At 33.0% G+C, this 20,127-nt stretch overlaps 1 protein-coding gene across 1 annotated transcript; it reads right to left on the reverse strand.

Moving 5' to 3' along the window:
- Positions 1–529: 529 nt before the first annotated feature.
- Positions 530–3,634, reverse strand: LOC121260268 (auxin-responsive protein IAA27-like). Its single transcript, XM_041162096.1, has 5 exons — positions 2,820–3,634; positions 2,003–2,232; positions 1,587–1,728; positions 1,040–1,101; positions 530–834 (listed from the first exon to the last, which is right to left on the reverse strand). Exons 1-5 carry the CDS (start codon positions 3,392–3,394, stop codon positions 797–799), a joined length of 1,047 nt encoding a protein of 348 aa, XP_041018030.1. The 5' UTR covers positions 3,395–3,634; the 3' UTR covers positions 530–796.
- Positions 3,635–20,127: the final 16,493 nt, after the last annotated feature.

Genomic DNA, 20,127 nt, shown 5'->3' on the forward strand with positions numbered 1-20,127 from the left:
CAAAAACCTTCCCCTTTTTTTACACGCGTTTGAAGTGGGGTGCCCACTGCCTGCTATTCCGCAGACGATAAGATGGTTCGTGTGGGTCCGTGGAAGAATTCAAACACCCAGAATGATGAAATTTGAAAGAACTCGATGCCCACGATGAGGAAGTCGTGTCAAGTCTCCCGAGTACAAGAGAGAAATCCAATCAAAGTTCGAACTTTCCCTTATCACCTCAAGCGACGAGTTATTATATATAAACAAAACCTCATTTAAGCAGTTTTATCACAGAATTCAAGTTCATAAGTCTTCCTTCACTTGTCTCAGGTCCTAATGCAACACATACTTCGTTGTGGTTAGAGAAGACTAGAAAAATTGTTAAGATACCTTTAAAGTATAAACAAAAGTGGTACAGCACACCCCTGAAATGGGTTACTTGCAAGAACCAATGACTGGATGGCAATTCTGCTACAGGGTCAACCAAGTCAATATATATATATATATATATATATATATAGAGAGAGAGAGAGAGAGAGAGAGAGAGAGATTTACAAACATCAAGCAATCCATTTACACAGCAGTTGGAATTCAAAGATACATAGAAGAGACGACAGACACTGTATATAATAATCTGGATGTCTCCAGTTAAAATCTTCTACCTTGCCGGAAAATTTCCAGTCTATTAGCTACACAAAAACTAACACATTTGAAATACACATATATGATTTTAAACAGAATACCAAACTCAAAATTCTTTCAGAGCTTTCATTGCCTCAGGTACCGTCTCCCTCCTGCTCTGGCTGATACTTCCACATCAGTCACGACTCTTGCACTTCTCCATGGCCCTTGGCGCTGCATTCAAGCATACGTGTTTATTCATTTTCAGCAAATTCACATTTTGTATAACAAAGAAAGAGCATAATAAAATTCCACAGATCAAGGCTGATATTGGAGTATTGATGGCCCCATGCTTAAAGAAAGAGTCTGCTGGAGAATACTATATATATCTAACTGACAATTATAACATGCTGAATACATTAATTATAGTAAAACATACCTAAACCAATTGCATCTGAACCTTTCATGATCCTTAGCCGCTTGCAAGAGTCGGTGAACATTCTGTGACAACACACAGCATAATGATAAGAATGAATTATAGACTTATAGTCATGACTAAAAATGACAAACACTAATAACCCAAAGTAAGAATTTTATTTATTTTTTATTAACTTATCCCAGACCCATAGCAAGAAATCAGATCAGAACATTCAGCAAACTGACTATATTTAAAGAAAAGAGAAGAGTACAGTGCCAAGTTTCATTTCATATAATTCCAAGAAATTAATCTCACGCTGTGATGGATATTCAGATTATATCATATATTAAGCCACCCACATCTCACTATTATGTATACCCCGCCATGGTAACAGAATTTTAATAGCAGATTTAGGCCAACTAGTCGATCACCTGGGCTCAATCTTGCAATAGAAAACCATGCACTTTGGAATAACAAGCCACGTCAAATTAAGAAATCATGAAAGATTTTGAATTGAACATTTGAAATACATGTATATTTTAAAAAAACACGTGAGGATAGCACTTACTCCCAAGGGACATCACCAACGAGCATCCAATCACCATCTCTGTCTTCATATGTCAGCACATACTCAGAGCCATGGAGCAGATCCCTCAAACAACTCTCATTCAGGCCATCTCGCCCTCGAAGTCCATGAGAACCGCACTGCCCTGGATCAGTCATTCACTATATGGATGAATACCCTTCTGATATACCTTTTTTTTTTATATATATAATATATATATATATAAATACCCTTCTGATATACCATGCAAACTTTAATATAGTTTCGAAAGCAACTGATGCATGAATATGTTCTTATGCAAACTCGAATTAACACTTAATAGGCACTATTTCCTTTACAGACCAAGAGGCTCATTAACTTTGTGCTTTTAAGTTGTGTGTGTGTGTGTGAGAGAGAGAGAGAGAGAGGGAGAAGAGTACCAATGGTAAAGCAGCTGAACATCTTCTCGAGAGCTGATGAAAGTTCCATATAATTTTTGTAGGTTTTAAGGTCGACCTTCCTTAGGTACGGAGCACCGTCCATGCTAACTTTTACATAAAGGCATCCAGATCCAGTTTTTCCTTCACCCTCCTCGTTATTTTTTGCCAAATTGGAGGCCATGGTGTTTTTTCTGAATGATCGAATTGGTGGCCATCCCACAACCTGTGCCCTGTTGCAACAATTTTATACTTAGTGCTTCACACTCAAGAAGTAGTACCCATTTAAGAATCCACCATATAGATTAAAACTCAGAACGATAAAAGAACCAAAAAAGTGAAAAACCCTCCACAGTTCCCTGAAGAAAAAATATAATTGGAGGAGCAGATACTAATAGCCCACAATAACTCTGTCATTTAGACAAAACCCTCAATATTTGCTTTGAGAGATGATATAGCTGAGCACAGGTTTCCATACAAATCACCCATGCAGGAAAATTGCTGGAGGGAAAATTTGTGAAATCGTACGAGGGGACGGTAAAAGCCACAAATTCGAAGTATGGGTAGGAAGAATACTGGAATCTACAGAGTGAATTCCACAACAGCTAATATTTATCCTATATTTGAAGCCTGGAATTAAAGCCTAGTAAAACAATTTAGAATTTGGTTGAGGTGAGGTTTTCACGTTCTTTTGGGAAAACCAATACATGATAAAAGCAAAATCCATAACTTTTTGTCAAATTTACGGCAACCAGTTTCGGATAAATATACCCCAACAAAGAGAAACACGATCAACAAATGCGAAGAATGGGAAACTTACTTTGCAGCAGGAGCACTCCCATGTTCATTTCCAGCAGGAACCTGAGGCTTCTTCTCCTGAACTGGCTTTGAAGATTGAGGAACAGAACTAGCCTCTTTCATGGTTGGTTTTGCGGACAGACATGACTGCTGGGTATTGTTCTTACCCTCCAAACCAACAAGAGGCTTCCCACCATTTCCACTTCTAGGAGAGAACAAGACAGCTCCTTTACCCAAATCAACCTCAGATCCATTACTCATAGATAAAACCCATTTCCCAGAAGACCCATCAATGGCATCAGAGAAACCCCTCTTAGCCCCAGACACGAGATTCTTTAGAGGACTCGGAGAATACCCATTATTTTTATCCTCCAAATCCTTGCCAAAAAGAGAGACCCCCAGGCCTGGTTTTCTCTCTGGGGACTCAGACCCAGGCAAGCCAAGCCTGAGCTCTGTCTCCTTGAGGTTGAGAGTAGAGCTCTTCTCATCCTCAGTGGAGAGAGTAGAAGAAGAGGAAGATGAAAGCTTGTCAGAGCCTCTTTCCATTGAAGAGGTCTCTCTTAAGCCTATGTAATTATGTTCCAGAGGTATAGACATCAAAGTTACACAATGCAAAGAAACTCGAATATAGCTCAAGGAAAAGCTAAGAAGTATATGAAGAAGAAGGGATAATTGGTTTGATAATATGAACAGGGGCCAGAGCGTAGAGAATGGAGGGGGAGAGACACAGAGAGAGAGAGAGACCGGAGGATAGACAGTCTATAGCCCTGATGGTCTGGTATTTTTGATGCAGAAAAGAAGCTTCTTTGGCCTTTCTGTAGAACCTTTTTTTTTTCATCCGCTTTTTCTCATACATAAAAAAGAAATTCCAAATTTTCTTTTCTTTTCTTTCGGAATCCCAAACATTGTCTTTATTGCCGCAGAGGGTTACGATGAGTTCAGAACTTCAGAACCCTTGTGGTCACTCTTAATTCTAGCACATAATTTATGCCCAAAATATTAACTGCAACAGATAATGTACATAGAATCAATTTGCTAAAAAATGTGTATTGGGATCTATACCATTCTCGTTTTAAATTGATTGATTTTGTTTGAAAGAGATCAACTTTACAACATAATGTTGTTCACGCAGCATATGGTGTTACTTAAATTGGTAATATAAATCTTGCATATTAAAATGAATCTTAATTATAAAGATCAAAGCATTAATTTGATATGATATGACAATGAAAAATTCTTTTTATAAGCCAATAAGTCTACTATTCACCACTCCACATACCACACTCTATGAAAAATACCCTCATATCTTATAAAAAATATTCTCACACTCTATGAAAAATTTATAAGTGTAGAGTATGAGAATGAATAATAGCTTATGGATAGTAAATTCCTATACTAATATAATATTTTAACGTGAAACAAGTGAATTTTAGGTGATAACAGCAAGACCAATTTCCATGAACTGATACGCATACTCTTATCTTTCATTTGCAAAACTTATTCAAATCATGGATAGAAAAAAACATTCAAGGCATAAAATCAATCAACTTAAATTTGAAAAGGAGGGTCAAGAATAATAAATTATTTACAAAAGATATACTAGTTGAACCATTAATTATGAAGAACACCAATCCCTTAACCAAATGGTAGCTGTTCCTTTCAAATGGAATATTAATCATATATATATATATATATATATAAAGATAATGATAGAGAAGTTAAACCATATAACTTGATGTTTCCACCATCATATTTTGTAATGTAGTGCAATATCTTCTTCCTGAGAAAAATTATCTGAAACTTGACTAGTTTTAAAGACTGAACAAATCTGAGATGAAAGATTCACCAAATCCATTACCACCATTTCTCTCTAAAAGAACAGAACAGTTTTAAACCTAGGCTATTTTATTTATTTATATTCCACCTTTCAATGTTCCTGGCAATTTGCACAGACAGGTTGCTGTTTATTCCCGGCAACCTTTTTGCAACTGTTCCTATATTATACCATTGGTCCACTAATCACAGTACCCAACCGACCCTCCCACTAAAATACACCAAAGGCCACACGGTCCTTTTTCAAAAAATAAAATAAAAAATATTAATAATAACCATTTTAGCACAGAATGGGAGAGAGAGGTGATGGAGAGAAAAAGAAAAGTGCAACATACCAAGAAAGTGATTGCACGAAAATGGACAACTATTTATTTTTGTATTTATTTTTATTTTTATGTGATTTGAGTTCAACTCGATCGGGGACAAAATTCCAAGTCTGCGATCATGTCCCCGTTGAAGATCTTTTTTAGTTCTCAAAAGTAGAAAACGTGGAACAAACAAAAGACTCAAAAGAAAGGAAACATAAATGCTTTTGACAAAGCCAAAATTATTTGTTTGTTATTGAATTAAAATGAGATGAGATTTTTTTATTAAAAATAAAATAAAATATTATTAAAATATTTTTTTAATAATATTTTTATTTTAAAATTTAAAAAAATTAAATTATTTATTATATTTTATATAAAATTTTAAAAAAATTATATTAATTATATAAAATAAGATATATGAGATAGTTCGATTTTATATAACTAAACTAGCAGAATCTTTGTCATGATAGAAGTCTTCATTTCAAGTTGGGGTTGAAGAATTTTTGTAACGGTAATATTAGTTTGATTTTTTATTTTATTATTTTTAATCATACCTGGCTATCGTTATATATTATATATCGACTATTTAAATTAATAATAATTTAAAATGGGTTATATCAATAGTAAAAAAAATATATACTTATCTATCCATCATAATTAATTCAATCTATCTAATTTTAATAGGCATTTGAGAGTAGGATAAGACACAAAATTCTTATTTTATCGCATATCATCATTATACATTTTTTAAATTCTCATACAAAATATAATAAACAATTTAATTTTTTCAAATCTTAATTTACATTTTTCAAATTTTAAAATAATAATAATAATAAAATATAATATATTATACTTTCAAACAAAATATAAAATTCTCATCTCACTTCTCATACTTTAATAACTTTCTTGCTTGATATAAACCATCACGGAGATGCCAATGGAAAAGATTTTCACTATACAGCTCCAGTTGACTAGAGTCTTGACTTTATAAAGTGTGCTTGTGAACAAGTTAACATCACCACATGGATAGTTTTTAATCGTTAAATATTTTTACTGTCTGTTTCGTGTCTTTAAAGTTTAAACTGCCAAACCAAGAAAAGTGTTTGACCTCAAAAGTATTGAAATATTTGAGACAGTTTTTTGACCCAGTTTTGCGACCTTGAAAAGTCATTTTAAAAAAATTAATAACGAAGAGAATTTTAAAGTACACATAAGCATATGTAATTCTTAACCATATTTTAAAATGTTTTTATTATAACATAAATTTGATATACCAAGCCAAGTCATATTAATTTATAAATTAAGCTTTTGAAATTTATTTCATTTGATCAAAGATTTCTCTATTCTTAATCAAGTCTAAAAAAGAAAGATTTATTGTGAAAAATGATGATAGACTAAGTAAAATAAATACAAGCAAATCAATCACACAACACAAAATTAATGTGGCTCGACAACATGCCTACATCTACAGAGTTGTATAAGATTTTATTATACTGAAGAATTACAAAATATATTTGGAACAAAATCTCGCTATTCAGAATACTCAGAACTCACTAAACTATTTATTAAGTACATATTTATAGTATTATACAATGAAAATTTTAATTTTCATTTTTCTACGTTATTCTCTCAAGCAGAGTATTGAGCGCACTTCGAGCGAATTCATTACTCATTATCTGATATTCGCTCGAGTGAACTCTCTGCTTGACGATTACCGAGTCAAAATAGTGCCAAAGCCTGCGCTCCATGACCCAAAGCCTTATTGAAAATTCATCAAAAACCATAACATGTCCTTTTGGATCGGGTCATCAAATTTGACCGACACACCAATAAAATCAGGCTTCACAAACCCAATAAGATTGTATGTTAGTGGAAAAAAAAATGCTCATAGACCATTAATGGTGGTAACTTGATAATATTTGAGTTAAATTTGACACATACTAGATTATGCGTTCGAAATCGAATATGATTCATTCTAGAGTCTTAGACTATTAATTTTAACTATTAAAAGATTTATTGAGTTTTCTAGCTAGGCCGAGTTCAAGTTACTACTCAAACTCAATTTGAGGAAGTATTTACTACTTCCCTATATCTAAATCACAACAATTGGGATGCTATGATAATCACTCTTAAGTAAAAGAGCCATTTCCAATTATCCTTTTGACCATTCTTATCCAATTACTTGTAAAATTTTTTATAATTTAGTTAAAAATCACATTTTCTAAATTTTTTTCTTAAATTTTATTCATATTTTAAAAAGTTCCTACATCTAATTCCCTATCATTTATCTATTTTATAAAAATAATATTTTTTTATTCTTATTTTTCTCACTTCCATCTACAAACTTAACTACTCAATATTTTTTCTTATGTTTTGAACTATTACTCTAGTGAATATTTTAAACAAAATTTTAAATTATTTTTTTGCGGGTATGATAATATTTTTAAAATTAATTTTTTTATATATTTTAATAATTATTTAAAACTATAATAAATATGAATATAATAGAAAGTGCATATGATTGGAAGAATAATTTATTTTATTTATTAGAATAAAATATTGATAAAAGATGATTTAGGAGATGAATAATAAACTTTTATATTTAAAAAATTACTATTTATTTCTTAAACCTTTTATATAAAATAGTGATTGAGATGTAGGAGTGATTTTAATCAAAATAGTAAAACAAGTCTCAAATTATAAGAAAAATAGTGCTATGAAACATCGGCTGCGAACGCTCTTCTACCCTTTTTTTTTTTTTTTTTTTTTTTTAATAATCTAAAAAAACATAATACTTTAAAAAAAAAAACATAATACTTGAAGAAAGGGAGAATAGTACATAAGAAGGTAACTTGGACTGAAAATTGTTAATCTTTTTTTTTTACCGTCTCTCCGGTAGTGCAGTGAGATGTCAGGGTGAATCTTGGTTTTCACCACGCCCGTATCGTGACGTAATTATTGTGTAATCCAATAGTAGGAACGCGTGCGAACGATCTATGGTGGTTGGGGAACACGACTCAAGTCTCACGCAACGCTGTTCAGACTTTCAGTCCAGCCGTTGGAGTTGACGGAAGTAAACTCTCATGATTGGGTCCCTCATTTACCACTTCAGAGTTCAGTGTTGTTGACTGCTCCACTTCCAACCGTGACCGTTTACCCCCTACTACCCTCCCCTTTTACCTTCAAAGTTGAATTTCCTATAAAGAAAAAAAAGTCGAATTCAAACAAAACCACCACCACCAACAACAAAAAGACCTTAATTCCATTTCCCTGCACTGATTTTTTCAACCTACCCCTTTGTGTACTCCAAACTTCTACCTTATCTTCTTCTTCCATTTGATCGAAATGGTCCAACATTACTGCATATATCATTCACAGAATTTCAATGTCATCATCCTCATCACTTACAATACCACTATATTATATTTTTGCACGGATACATTGAATCTCACCTATTTTTGCATGTATATGTTTTCATGTTACATATATACTTATCATGCATGATAGCGACTACTATCTGCACCCACATTAATTCAAAGACCATATAAAAAAAGGAAAAAAAATAAAAAAAAATAAAGCTCTTGAAAGTAAAATTAAAAGTCATATTATTAATTATATACGGTATTCATAATTAAATGCATGATAGCTACTACTATCTGCACCCACATTAATTCAAAGACCATAACAAAGGAACAAAAAAAAAAAAAAAAAAAAGAAGAAGCTCGTAAAGTAAAATTAAAAGTCATATTATTAATTATATACGGTATTCAAAATTAAATGCATGATTGAAAATTTATTTATTATTTTCACTTAATCATTGATAAAATAAAATAATGATATTTTTCCTTGAAGGGTATTTCTATGTATCGCTTAAAAATTAGTCGTCCACCCATGCATACCCATAAGACATGATCATCTCCAGTACTGGCATGGTAGGTAACATTGCCATTGTAATTTGTAGATTCCTATATTAAAAAAATAAAAAATAAAAAAATCGCTGGGGGCTGCCTCCTCAATATAATAATCCGTTGGTTGGAGTCTTAATTATGATCTATTGTAATGATCATTTTGGAACCAAGATTTTTTAAACCTTTTGCTAGGATTTTTTTTTTTTCCTTCTTCTTAAAAGTGTGCACACTGCGTATAATCCCCACGTTCAAGATTCTGTCGGATCCACAAAGAAAAAGTGTGATCACAACCACAATTCAGATATCAAAATTGTATGATGATCAGCAATATGCTTATATAAATATATATAATATGATCCATTATACACGCACAGAGTACATACATACAATATATAATATTGTCAGTCATACATACATATATATATATGTATGAATAATGCTGCTTTGCCCACTCAAGTCGCCTCCTCATTTTGATATCTCATGTATTTTAATTTTTTTCTTCACTTAATAGTTAAAGAAGTGAATATTAGTGTATTTATATATATTTTTTATATTTTTTAAAAATATTTTAAAATGATAAAAAAATATGAATAAAAAATTGAAAAATAAAATAAAAAAATGATCTTGGCCTAGCCGTAAGTTGCAAGGGACTACTTTGAGCCTGTACATGATGAGTTTAAATGAGTTTGTAAATGACAAGTTTTAGCTTTGAACTATATGCATATATAAATGTAACTGCTAGCTAGGGTTAGAATTTGCTACTTAATTTATAGAAGAGATCGATGTGGTCATTTGCAAGGAATAATGACGTTGGTGATAATTAATTTCTAGATGCATGCAATTGTTTAATAGCACCGATTTTGATTTTACTTCGTTGATCATTAATCTGTTGAAATTGCCGCGCGTCGGCAAAACTCAATCCCAACGAGAAATATTAATGTCGTTAATTTGTAATTTAATAAGTTCGTACTGCTTCATGAGTCACATGAAAGAATCCGTGAGTTAAAATGAAAAGGATTAATTAATTATTATAATAATTATAGTCAGCACATATAGAAGATCAGTACTAAAGGATCCTGGCCGGAATCTACTTCCCGTATTGAAATCATGAATATTTATGCATGTCTTGTTGCCCCGTGTATCCCAGCCCCCCGTTCTCCAAAACGATGACACGAAAGTAAAAAGAAATAAAAATATAAACGAATAACGATATAAATTTACGTGGTTTAGTAACGTGCTTATGTTTATAGAGTTGTAAAAAATTTTATTATAATGAGAAATCATAAAATATACTTTGGGACGGAATTTCACTGTTCAATCGGCCATATTGTTCATGATAATAAGCATATTTTATAGGGTTATACAGTAGAAGTCTTAATTTTTATTTTTCAGCGATATTTGCTAGAGTGGAGTGTTGAGCGCACTGCGAGTGAACTCTTAGTCCGATGTTAGCTTAAGTGAGACTTGAGCAAACTCTCTATTTGAGTTACGCTCGAGCCACCTGTTGCACGAATGTCGATGAAACTTTTTGCTTGATGCTTCCCGAGTAAAAAATAGTGCCAAAAATTTTTTTGGTGGTCTGTCGGTCCAAGTTTACGTTCCATAGCACAAGTCTCATTGAAAATCCACTAAAAATTGTAACTAATCATTATCAGGTCGGGTCATTGAGGCTAGCCACCATAACAATAAACCAAACTTTACAAACCCAACACCCAGTGTATCGGCATACTGTTATTGATCTTCTTAGCTTGAAGCTCCATATATGCATGGGTCATGATTCCTATACAAGAATGAAATCGAATCTGGCCTGTTTATTAATTTCCTTATTTTTATTTCCCGATTTAAACACCCCTTAAACATTTATAATGTGTTCATAAAGTATTGGAATACCCTACAGTATCGCCATGGCACCAGATCGATGATCAGTACGCCCCACTCCCATATAAATGTAGTTAATTTATATGGTTTTGTAGTAACTAATTTGGTTAATTTGTACGTTATTACTCTTTTCGACACATGGGGGTGCCCACCTGATCAATAATCTTGATGATGATCGAAGTACTGTCATTCAGAGTATGTAAGTTCTAAGGCCCCATATATAAAGAGAAAGATTTTAAATACAAAAAGATTATATATATAAAAGTAAATTCACAAATTAATGTGGCTTGACGTGGTATATTAAATTATAAAATTATTAATTTTATTATAAAGTAAATCTAATAGTTCATATGAAACTACGACAAATTTTTTATTAATTTTTTTTGTGATTGTAGTAGTTTTTATTTTTTTTAAAAAAGATTGAATATGTTGGGAGGAATTTCATCGATGGATGGGTTCGATGATGGTGTGAGGATAAATTATGAAGGGTTATATAACAACTAAACCATAAGTAATTAAAAGCATGGGCCGGGGTGACCCAGTTGCTCCCCACGCCATGTTAAATAAAAGGTGCATTATATCTAGCTATATAGGACTAGTACTGGCATGGCAATGCAAGCACTTTAATTAGTAAGAAGAAAATTAAACCTGCACGGTCCCTCCGATCCATGATTAACAACTACTACACTACTGCTTGGCACTTGTCCACATCCTACGCAATCCAGCTCATCTTATAAATAATTAACGTCGTTTTTATTGTAGGATGAATGACAAAAGAAAAGAACAGAATTATTGCATGGATGTATGTATGTATTATGTTAATGATCTTGATAGATACGAGAACCGGCCACAATAAGGTAACCAAGGCCATCATTGGTGGGCTAGCTCGGTTTTAAATTTGGTACTATAAAGAGTAAAACATGATGAACTTTTGATCAGTATCTGTAGGACATGCATGCATCAATTCCCTAACTAGTTATATAAGGAATTTGATGCTTTTAATTAATTAATTTGATGGAAATCATTCCAAGTCCGCATCAAAGGACAAATTCAGTTATGGTATCTTTTACGGAGAATGGTAGTACTTTTTTTTTTTATTATTATTCTAAATGATTGTGGTTGATTGCATTGTTCTTCTAGCATTGCCTTTTTTAGACAAAAATATCAAACATGTTTATTGCTTACATTGGTAAAAAAATTAAAACCTATACATATATATATATATATATATATATACTGTAGTTCTACACATTTCCATCTGCTTTAGTTTTCCCCACTAGCTTGAATCATGAAGCTGGCCGTCGAATCGTCAATATATATATAAAAAAATTCTCAGGAAATGTTCCTCATTCTAAAATCATATTATCCATGTAGCTAAGCTCACTTCAGGAGTGATCAGCGATATCCAGCTAGCAATGATGGACACGCAGCCTAGCTAGCTAGCTAGCTTGCTGCATATTAGTTACCAATTATTCTTCGAATTTTGGCAGAAGATAATTAAGATCTAAAGGGGCTTCGTTTTCTCGATCAAAAGCAGATCAATCTTTTTCATAGCCATTTTATTTGACTATGAGTATATATTGGAAAGAAGGTTGGGGTACCCCTATATCTGAATTAGTGGGTCCAAGTGGCAAATTAAGTACATGATGACAAGAGAGCTAGGCTGGGTCCCAAAAAGGGGTTTAACCAGAGCTGTCAAAGCAAGCAGTGTCCACCAGTGGAACCACCCCACTCAAAAACCTTGCCAAGCTTTACACATAGACACATTACATACATATATATATATATGTATGTATCTCTTTATTCTCTTTTTCAATATTCATCTTGATTATATGCTTTAAGATGTGATAGTTGGGGGTTCCATTTGCCGCGCACCATTGCTACAGTGAGCGCAAGTTGCAGACCTGATAAGTTACGCACCCACCAACCTGGCCTCCCTAGAAAGGGATACGTCCGTCTTGTTCCTCAATATCCCTTGCACCCAAAAGAAGATAGAATTCTCTTCTGTAAATTACAATTATGCCATGACTTTTTCTTAGTTATGATCCAAGATATGAGACGTCAGATCATTATAATTAAACGCGTACACTGTTTGATAAGCTGGCTCTAGCTTCTCTTCCAATGCGATCGATGAAGATATCGTGCATGCATGATATATATCAGCCACAAATAAATAAAACAAGAAGATTATATTGATTTTGAAGTAGTACTGGTTTTATTTGTGGAAAATGAAATCCCCTCGTGTTTCAAAACACAGGTAATTCATTTGTGAAAAGTATTCAAATTAATGATTAATACCGCTTCATATTAATCCATTACTACTGCTATTAATTCTACTACAGCTTTTTGATTAGTCGGCAATTTTCAAACACTTATATATTGCGATCGTTGCTTGTGTCGGTCTCACTTTTGAATGATAAGATAGGTCCATTAAGAATTCAAATGGAATATTTCTAGCTTGATTGCAACTTGAGATTGCAGAGCATTCACAATTATTCAACCATAAATTGATCTTAAGGTACTGATCAAGGCCAAGTCAAATATTAAACCCAAACTTTCAGGAGCCACCAGCCGGCTCCTGGGCCAGGATTAAACACTCATATTGTATACAGGAGCTAGCACACCATATTTGAAGTTTAACATATAAAAAACATAACTACCAGCATAATATATATGAATATTTATATATGTCAAGTCAACCTGCATTTGGTTTCCCAACAGCATCCTGGAAATCCACACGAGTATTGATCATGGTCCATGTGGTTTTGCTTTATTATTGCAGGAAACCCTAACCGCGTACACGCAATAGATCGTGCATGCATGCTCCATATTGCACCAAGCCCGGCCGGCGTCATCGGCAAGATCACCTGGCCTGGTAGGCCCCGGCGGAAAGGTGATCACTAGCTAGCTAGCAGAAGTACTTAAAGCATTTCTACCACAATTCAAATGCAGCATTAATACTGATGCATGCGGCCTCTCGATCGCATTTAGTTGCTACGTGACTCGGCACTATAAGATCATGAGGTCAAGCGAGTTTGATTCGTTGAAAGATTAGCTAGCTGACTGTCTCGGTCACCTGATCATGCAGTACCACTAAGGGTCAATCCATGTGCAACAGGAAGATCAGAAAGATAAAAACATTCCACGAATAAAAACATCCCACGAATTAAACACGAGTTCTACTGATCATTATAGTGTGAATGGAATCGCATGCTTATTCGTTAATGCTATGCTTCACTGACAATATTGATGGAAACCTAATAGTACTGTTGCAGCAATTAAAAATTCTCTTTCAAGCCTGATAATTTGATTGGGCAGATCAGGTTTTTAAGAACGTTCTCATGCACGTATCTCATTAGATCACTACTCAAAAATAAAAATCGATCGATCCGTTTGCTCATATTGTTTTAGGTTTTATTTATTAAATTTTTTCTGGGCACTCGATCGGTAAAAACAGCTAATGCGCGCGATACTTAGTCCTCAACATTAATTTGGATGGATTTTTAGTATAATAATTGCCCAAAAATCGCTACAAGAGATTCGTTCTCGTTGCAAATAGTTTTTTTCGCACTATAAGAAAAAGCCGTTTATGTGGCCAAACAATATTGCCGCGAGCATCAATTGGACGGCAGAAGCCGTTTATCACTGTAGCCGCGTTTTTCTTTTGGAGAGAAAGAAAATCATCGCTAAAAAGGCTATTTCTGGCGACACCGCAAATATAATCGCATATACAACCTTGGTATATAGCACGTATGGATCTTTACGGCGACGTTTTTGCTTTATTTGCGGCGATTTTTAACCGCCGCAAAATGTCAGATTAAAATCCTGCGAATTCCCCTTCTTTCTTTTTCCCCTTGTTTCATTTCCTTTTCTCCTTTTTTTCATTTCCCCCAAATCGATACTCCTTCTTTATTCTCAATGAGTTTGCTGCCGCCCTTCCCAAGCCGTGCCGTCGCCAACTCGCCGAGGAAGTTAGTCTCTCAATCCTTCGTATGTTTCTTTCTCTATCTTCATCTTTGTGTGTGCGTCTCTCTCTCTCTCTCTCTCTCTTTCTCTCTCCCTCTCCTTTATCTCTCTCTGTCCATTTCTCCCACTCTCTATTTCGCCCTAATTATCTCTCTCTCGATTCCATCATCGCATGTAGGGATCTCGACCAGAGCGTGGACGAGGGGTTGCTGGTCAATGAATGGGTCTGTGTTTTTCAATTTTTTCCCCTCCCGTTTTAGGTACATGTATTGCAAGCATTTCATCTGAGCATAGTGCTATTGCCGTCATCTATGTTTATTTTGATTTCGTAGATTTGGAGTTCATGTGTATGAAAGTGGGTAAGTTCACTTTTATTTGGATATTCACCATGATTGATTGTGAATCTGTTACGAATTTATTGTGAATTTGTTACGAATTGCAGTGCTTTATCTACATTAGGGAATTTTTGATGTTGAAGGATGGGTTTAGATTTTAGACATTGATTTAGAATTGATTAGGGGTTTTGGGAGCTTGGTGGAATGTTGTTTTAGGGAGGGAGTTCATGAAAGTGGGTTTTATCGGATTTCGCCCTAAAAATTTTCTCAAAGGAAACCTTTAAAAATATACTATTTTTACATCTTCTATGAAAGTAATTCCAATAAATAAGAAGGACATGAAGCGGATACTAATGAAAATAAGAAGCTACTGCATGCATCTGCCAAATATTTAATATAATTTCCATCTCCATGGATTTTGGGATTGTGCTAGCTCTAGCTGCTGTGAAATATTTAATTAACATCTAATCAAATAAATGCATGCTAAGGAGGGTAGTAACAGAGAGTTTTTAGAGTCTCAAATTAATGTTACAAACAGTCCTGTGGTGGTGGAATTTTACCCAATATATACAACTCCAATACATGTTGAGGCTATTTAGGAAATTTGAGAGACATTGCAAGGATGAAGATCAGGGTCCAAACAATGTCCTTAGAAATTTAGGCATGTGTTAGAATTATAAGGGGTAAAACCATTGCCACAAGCTAGGCTGGTTGCACAGCCCACATTATCATCTCATGAAACTCTTTCCAAAGAAAATGAGATGAATTCTAATAAGTAATTCCCTTTAACATTTGACAAATCCTTTGATGCCATTTGGCACTTCCCACATTTTTATAGCTTAGACAAAAGTTTGTAGCCAAACTACCCACTTTTGCTACCCAAATCATGGGGCACCACTTCGAAAGGGACATTGGAGAAGCACTAGAAACTACCCTGTTTTGCTAGAACGTAATTAACGTGACTTGATATATATATACATATATACATTAGATTACAAAACACATTTTAGTGTAAAGTATATATTATATAAAGTATATATATATATGTACATAAGTTTGTGAGCTTTAGTACATATTTTGTGAAGCTTCATTATTTTGGGTTTCTTAAGTTTACGTATGGAATATATATATTTTGTCTCATAAGTTTTCATTTAAGTAGATGTGTTTAACAAGTTCAAAGATGAATTGTGGCATCATTTTACTGGGGAGAAACAAGCTGCAATGAACTATAAAAGGTTCCTAATAACAGATTACAAAGCTGGTGTTCATGAAGGCTTGGTTTCAAGGTTAGGTTTTGCAGCCTTTAAGTTAGTAGTATTTGGCAGCTTTGCTATGGCAGTATGGTTTGGATCAAAATTGATAATGAATAAAGGATACAATGGGGGTGATGTGCTAAATGTGATTACGGCTGTGTTGACTGGATCTGTGTAAGCTGCGTGCACTTTGAATATTCTTTAGCTCCCAATACTCTCTAATAGATGTATTATATAAACGTATTTTGTCTATTTCATTTTTCATTTCTTGCCTTTTTCTACCATGTGGATGCTTCAGGTCCCTAGGCGAGACATCTCCTTGCATGAGTGCCTTTATTGCCGGTAAAGCTGCATATAAGATGTTTAAGACTATTGTGAGGATGCCAAAGATAGATACGTATAGCACAAAGGGAAAAATTTTGGATGATATTCATGGAGATATTGAGTTGAGAGATGTCTTTTTTAGCTATCTATTCAGTGGATTCTCTCTTTATATCAATAGAGGCACAACTTCAGCTTTGGTTGGACAAAGAGGAAGTGGGAAGTCAACAATGATAAGTCTAATAGAGAGACTCTATGATCCACAGGCTGGAGAAGTTCTGATAGATGGCATTAACCTCAAAGATTTCCATCTTAAATGGATTAGGCAGAAAATTGGTCTTGTTAGCCAAGAACTTGTGTTGTTTGCATCCAGAGCAAAACTTATCCAAGATTGCATTTGGTGAATCTATTGCATTACATATTTCTAAGGATGTTTTGTCAATGATACAGGTGAAATCCATGTATCACGTTTGCATCTTCAACTTTTATATGATGTTTACTTTTTAGAGGACATTTATTTTTATTCTTTTGGTTAATCTTTATTGTGCTTGGATTTGTATTGATTTTCCTTGACATATAAAATTAATGCATGGCTTGGACTTTGATGAATACGGTGTTCTGCATTTATGTTTTTTTTGGGCATAATTGTTCTTTGTGGGGAATCCTAATTCGCTGCAGATATTTTTTTGCATATTTATCACTATTTGCGGCGAATACTACCCGTCGCAAATAATGATATCCGGAGAACTAAGTTAGCGGCAAAAATGATTCTACCTTGTGTGAAAAGTTTATTTCCGACGAAATGTTTTCACGGATAAAGATATCGTACCCGACGAAATCTGAAGGTCATCGTAATTGATCAACCCAGACGATTTATTCTCGGCCAATTTGTTGCGAACGAATATCGGTCGGATGAACTCTTTCGCGGCAGAAATTATGACTTTTGCGACGAATACTACTCGCCGCAAAAGAGCAGATTTTTTGTTGTGTCGTCATAAATATCTGATCACAAATAAATATTTTTCTTGCAGTGAATTGAAAATTAAGACTAATTTCAATATCATTACATGCATGATGATAATCATATATAGTTTTATATAAATATCGTCATGAATTGTACGTTTTACACAATCGACCATGGTTTTGTATATATAAGATCGAGTAATTAACTACACATGATTTTGTATTAATTCATGTACAACTCTTGCAACACTATTTGTTTACTGGGTACGCCTTATTATATACTGCTTTAGGGCAACGACCCTGATCAACAACTAAGACATCCTGATCTAGTACACTTGTGTTGTAAATATTATCGTATAGTACCATTACACGAACATTGAATAATTTACAGCTTTGCTATTCGAGTCCAATATTCTAATTCCTATTCGTTCTATTTTTTTTTTTAAAGTAATGTTAGGCCACCCAAACGGCTGTAAACGAATCAGTCTGTTCGATAACTCGCTCGGTACTCTCCCGATTAAACTCGAATCGAACTCGATTAGTAAAAAAAAAACTCGTTTGTGAAAGTAGATACCCACTCGATTTGTAAATGACACATGCAAAAAAACTCGACTCGACTCGGCTAAGGCACGTTAAGTCCCGCTCGTTTATACTCAAGTCGACTCGTTCGCTCGACTCGATTAAAATTCATTCATATATTGATAAATATATACACACACCTACATATATGATATATATACATATATATATGTAAGCATATCACTTTTATAATTAAATATATAATATGTAATCTAATTACTTATGTTTATATAGTGAATATATTTTATAGGTATATTTTATAATTTCTATAATAATTAGTCGATAAAGTTTAATAATTTCATATAATAGATATATGCTATCATATTAAGTGTATGCATTAATAATATATGTAAGCATATAATATATTGTTATTTTGGATAAATATCAACTAGTTAGTTATTAATTATTTATAAATTTTTTAAGATTTTATAATTCAATAGAGGTTCTACTTGTTAGTTGTATAAATTTAATATTAGATATTTTATTAATTATTAAATTAATCATATTCAAAAAATAAAAAAATAAATAATTCGAGCTCGAGTTTGAGAAGACTCAGCTCAATTATAGCCCTGGCTGCTAACACTGACCGCAGGACGTGCTGCCTAGGCAAAATTCATGTATTTTATTTTCACATTTTTTTATCAACTTTAAACAATTTTAAAAAATAAAAAAATATATCAATATACTAATAATCATTTTCTTAATTAATAAATAAACAAAAATAAAAAATAAAATACATAAGCTATCAAAATATGAGGTAGAATGAAAGGATAAAGTATATTATTTATTTATTTATTTTTTCTTTCCAATTCCTGTCATACGGTTAAAGAGTAAATCAGTATCTAAACTTTCGAGAATATAAATGGGTAGGGATTTGATTACGTGTCTAAAAATTCGGATTGATGACCTTTTGTTTATTCTCATCCACAGTAATTTGTCCTGCAAGCATGACAGAATTAGGGAAAAAAAAAGGAGCAAAAGTTAACTGAACTTTTGTAAGTGATATTCCCCTAGGCCGGGTAGTTTTGATTCTTTTTTCTTGCAAGGAAAAAATTAATTTCGAGAAATGTTTTAGCTAAAAAAATATCTCATAAAAATAATTCGATTACAAATTAATGTGATTTGATGTAATATATTAAATTGTAAAATTATTTTTATTTTAAAATATATTTAACGTCTCATATAAAATCATGTCAGCTTGTAAATTTAAGTTTGTTTTGAATGCTTAGATGAGATACAAACTATCTCATTTGAGCTGTATGGCGTGTTTTATCTGCCTAGCCATCCAAATGGCATAATACAAAGTTTGATCTCATCTCTGATTTTTCAACCACTGCAATTACTATCTAACATAAAAAATTAAAAAGCCATTCAACAGTAAAAAGCACTATCTTCTTCAGTGCTTCCCTCATCCCTCATTTTTTCTTTTTTCCATCCCATTTGGAATTGTCTCTCTCTATTCATGCCTCTAGCTCCCCCTTTGCCAAAACCCACCATTTACATAGATGCGCTGTAATTCAAATTAAAAATATTGGAGGAAAAAGAGACATTCAAGTTTTTGAATAAATATAATTTTATATTACAATATTCAATTTTATTGGAATACATAATTATTGCACAAATATTTCAATTTTCCTAATAGATAGAATAATCAATAAGTCATAATTAGAATTATATATTTTCACAAAGAAATTGATATTTTTGGGAGTATTGAATATATAGTTCTGCAGTTTGGGGTTTTATTAGGAAACTTGAAACTAATAAATTGGGAAAAAAATATCTACCACACTTTTAATACATATAATTATCTATAACAATAATCAAAATTATTCTACTTTATAATTAGAATAAAAAAAGTTCGAATTTCCTATATATTGAAAAATAAATAGGTTATAATTAGAAGAATATATTTTAACAAAAAAATATATAGAGTAATTGCGGCCAACAAAAAAAAAAATTGGGATTTAAATTTGTTTATAGATTTTT

This window comes from Juglans microcarpa x Juglans regia, chromosome 1D (assembly GCF_004785595.1).
Source record: "Juglans microcarpa x Juglans regia isolate MS1-56 chromosome 1D, Jm3101_v1.0, whole genome shotgun sequence".
Lineage (NCBI taxonomy): Eukaryota > Viridiplantae > Streptophyta > Magnoliopsida > Fagales > Juglandaceae > Juglans > Juglans microcarpa x Juglans regia.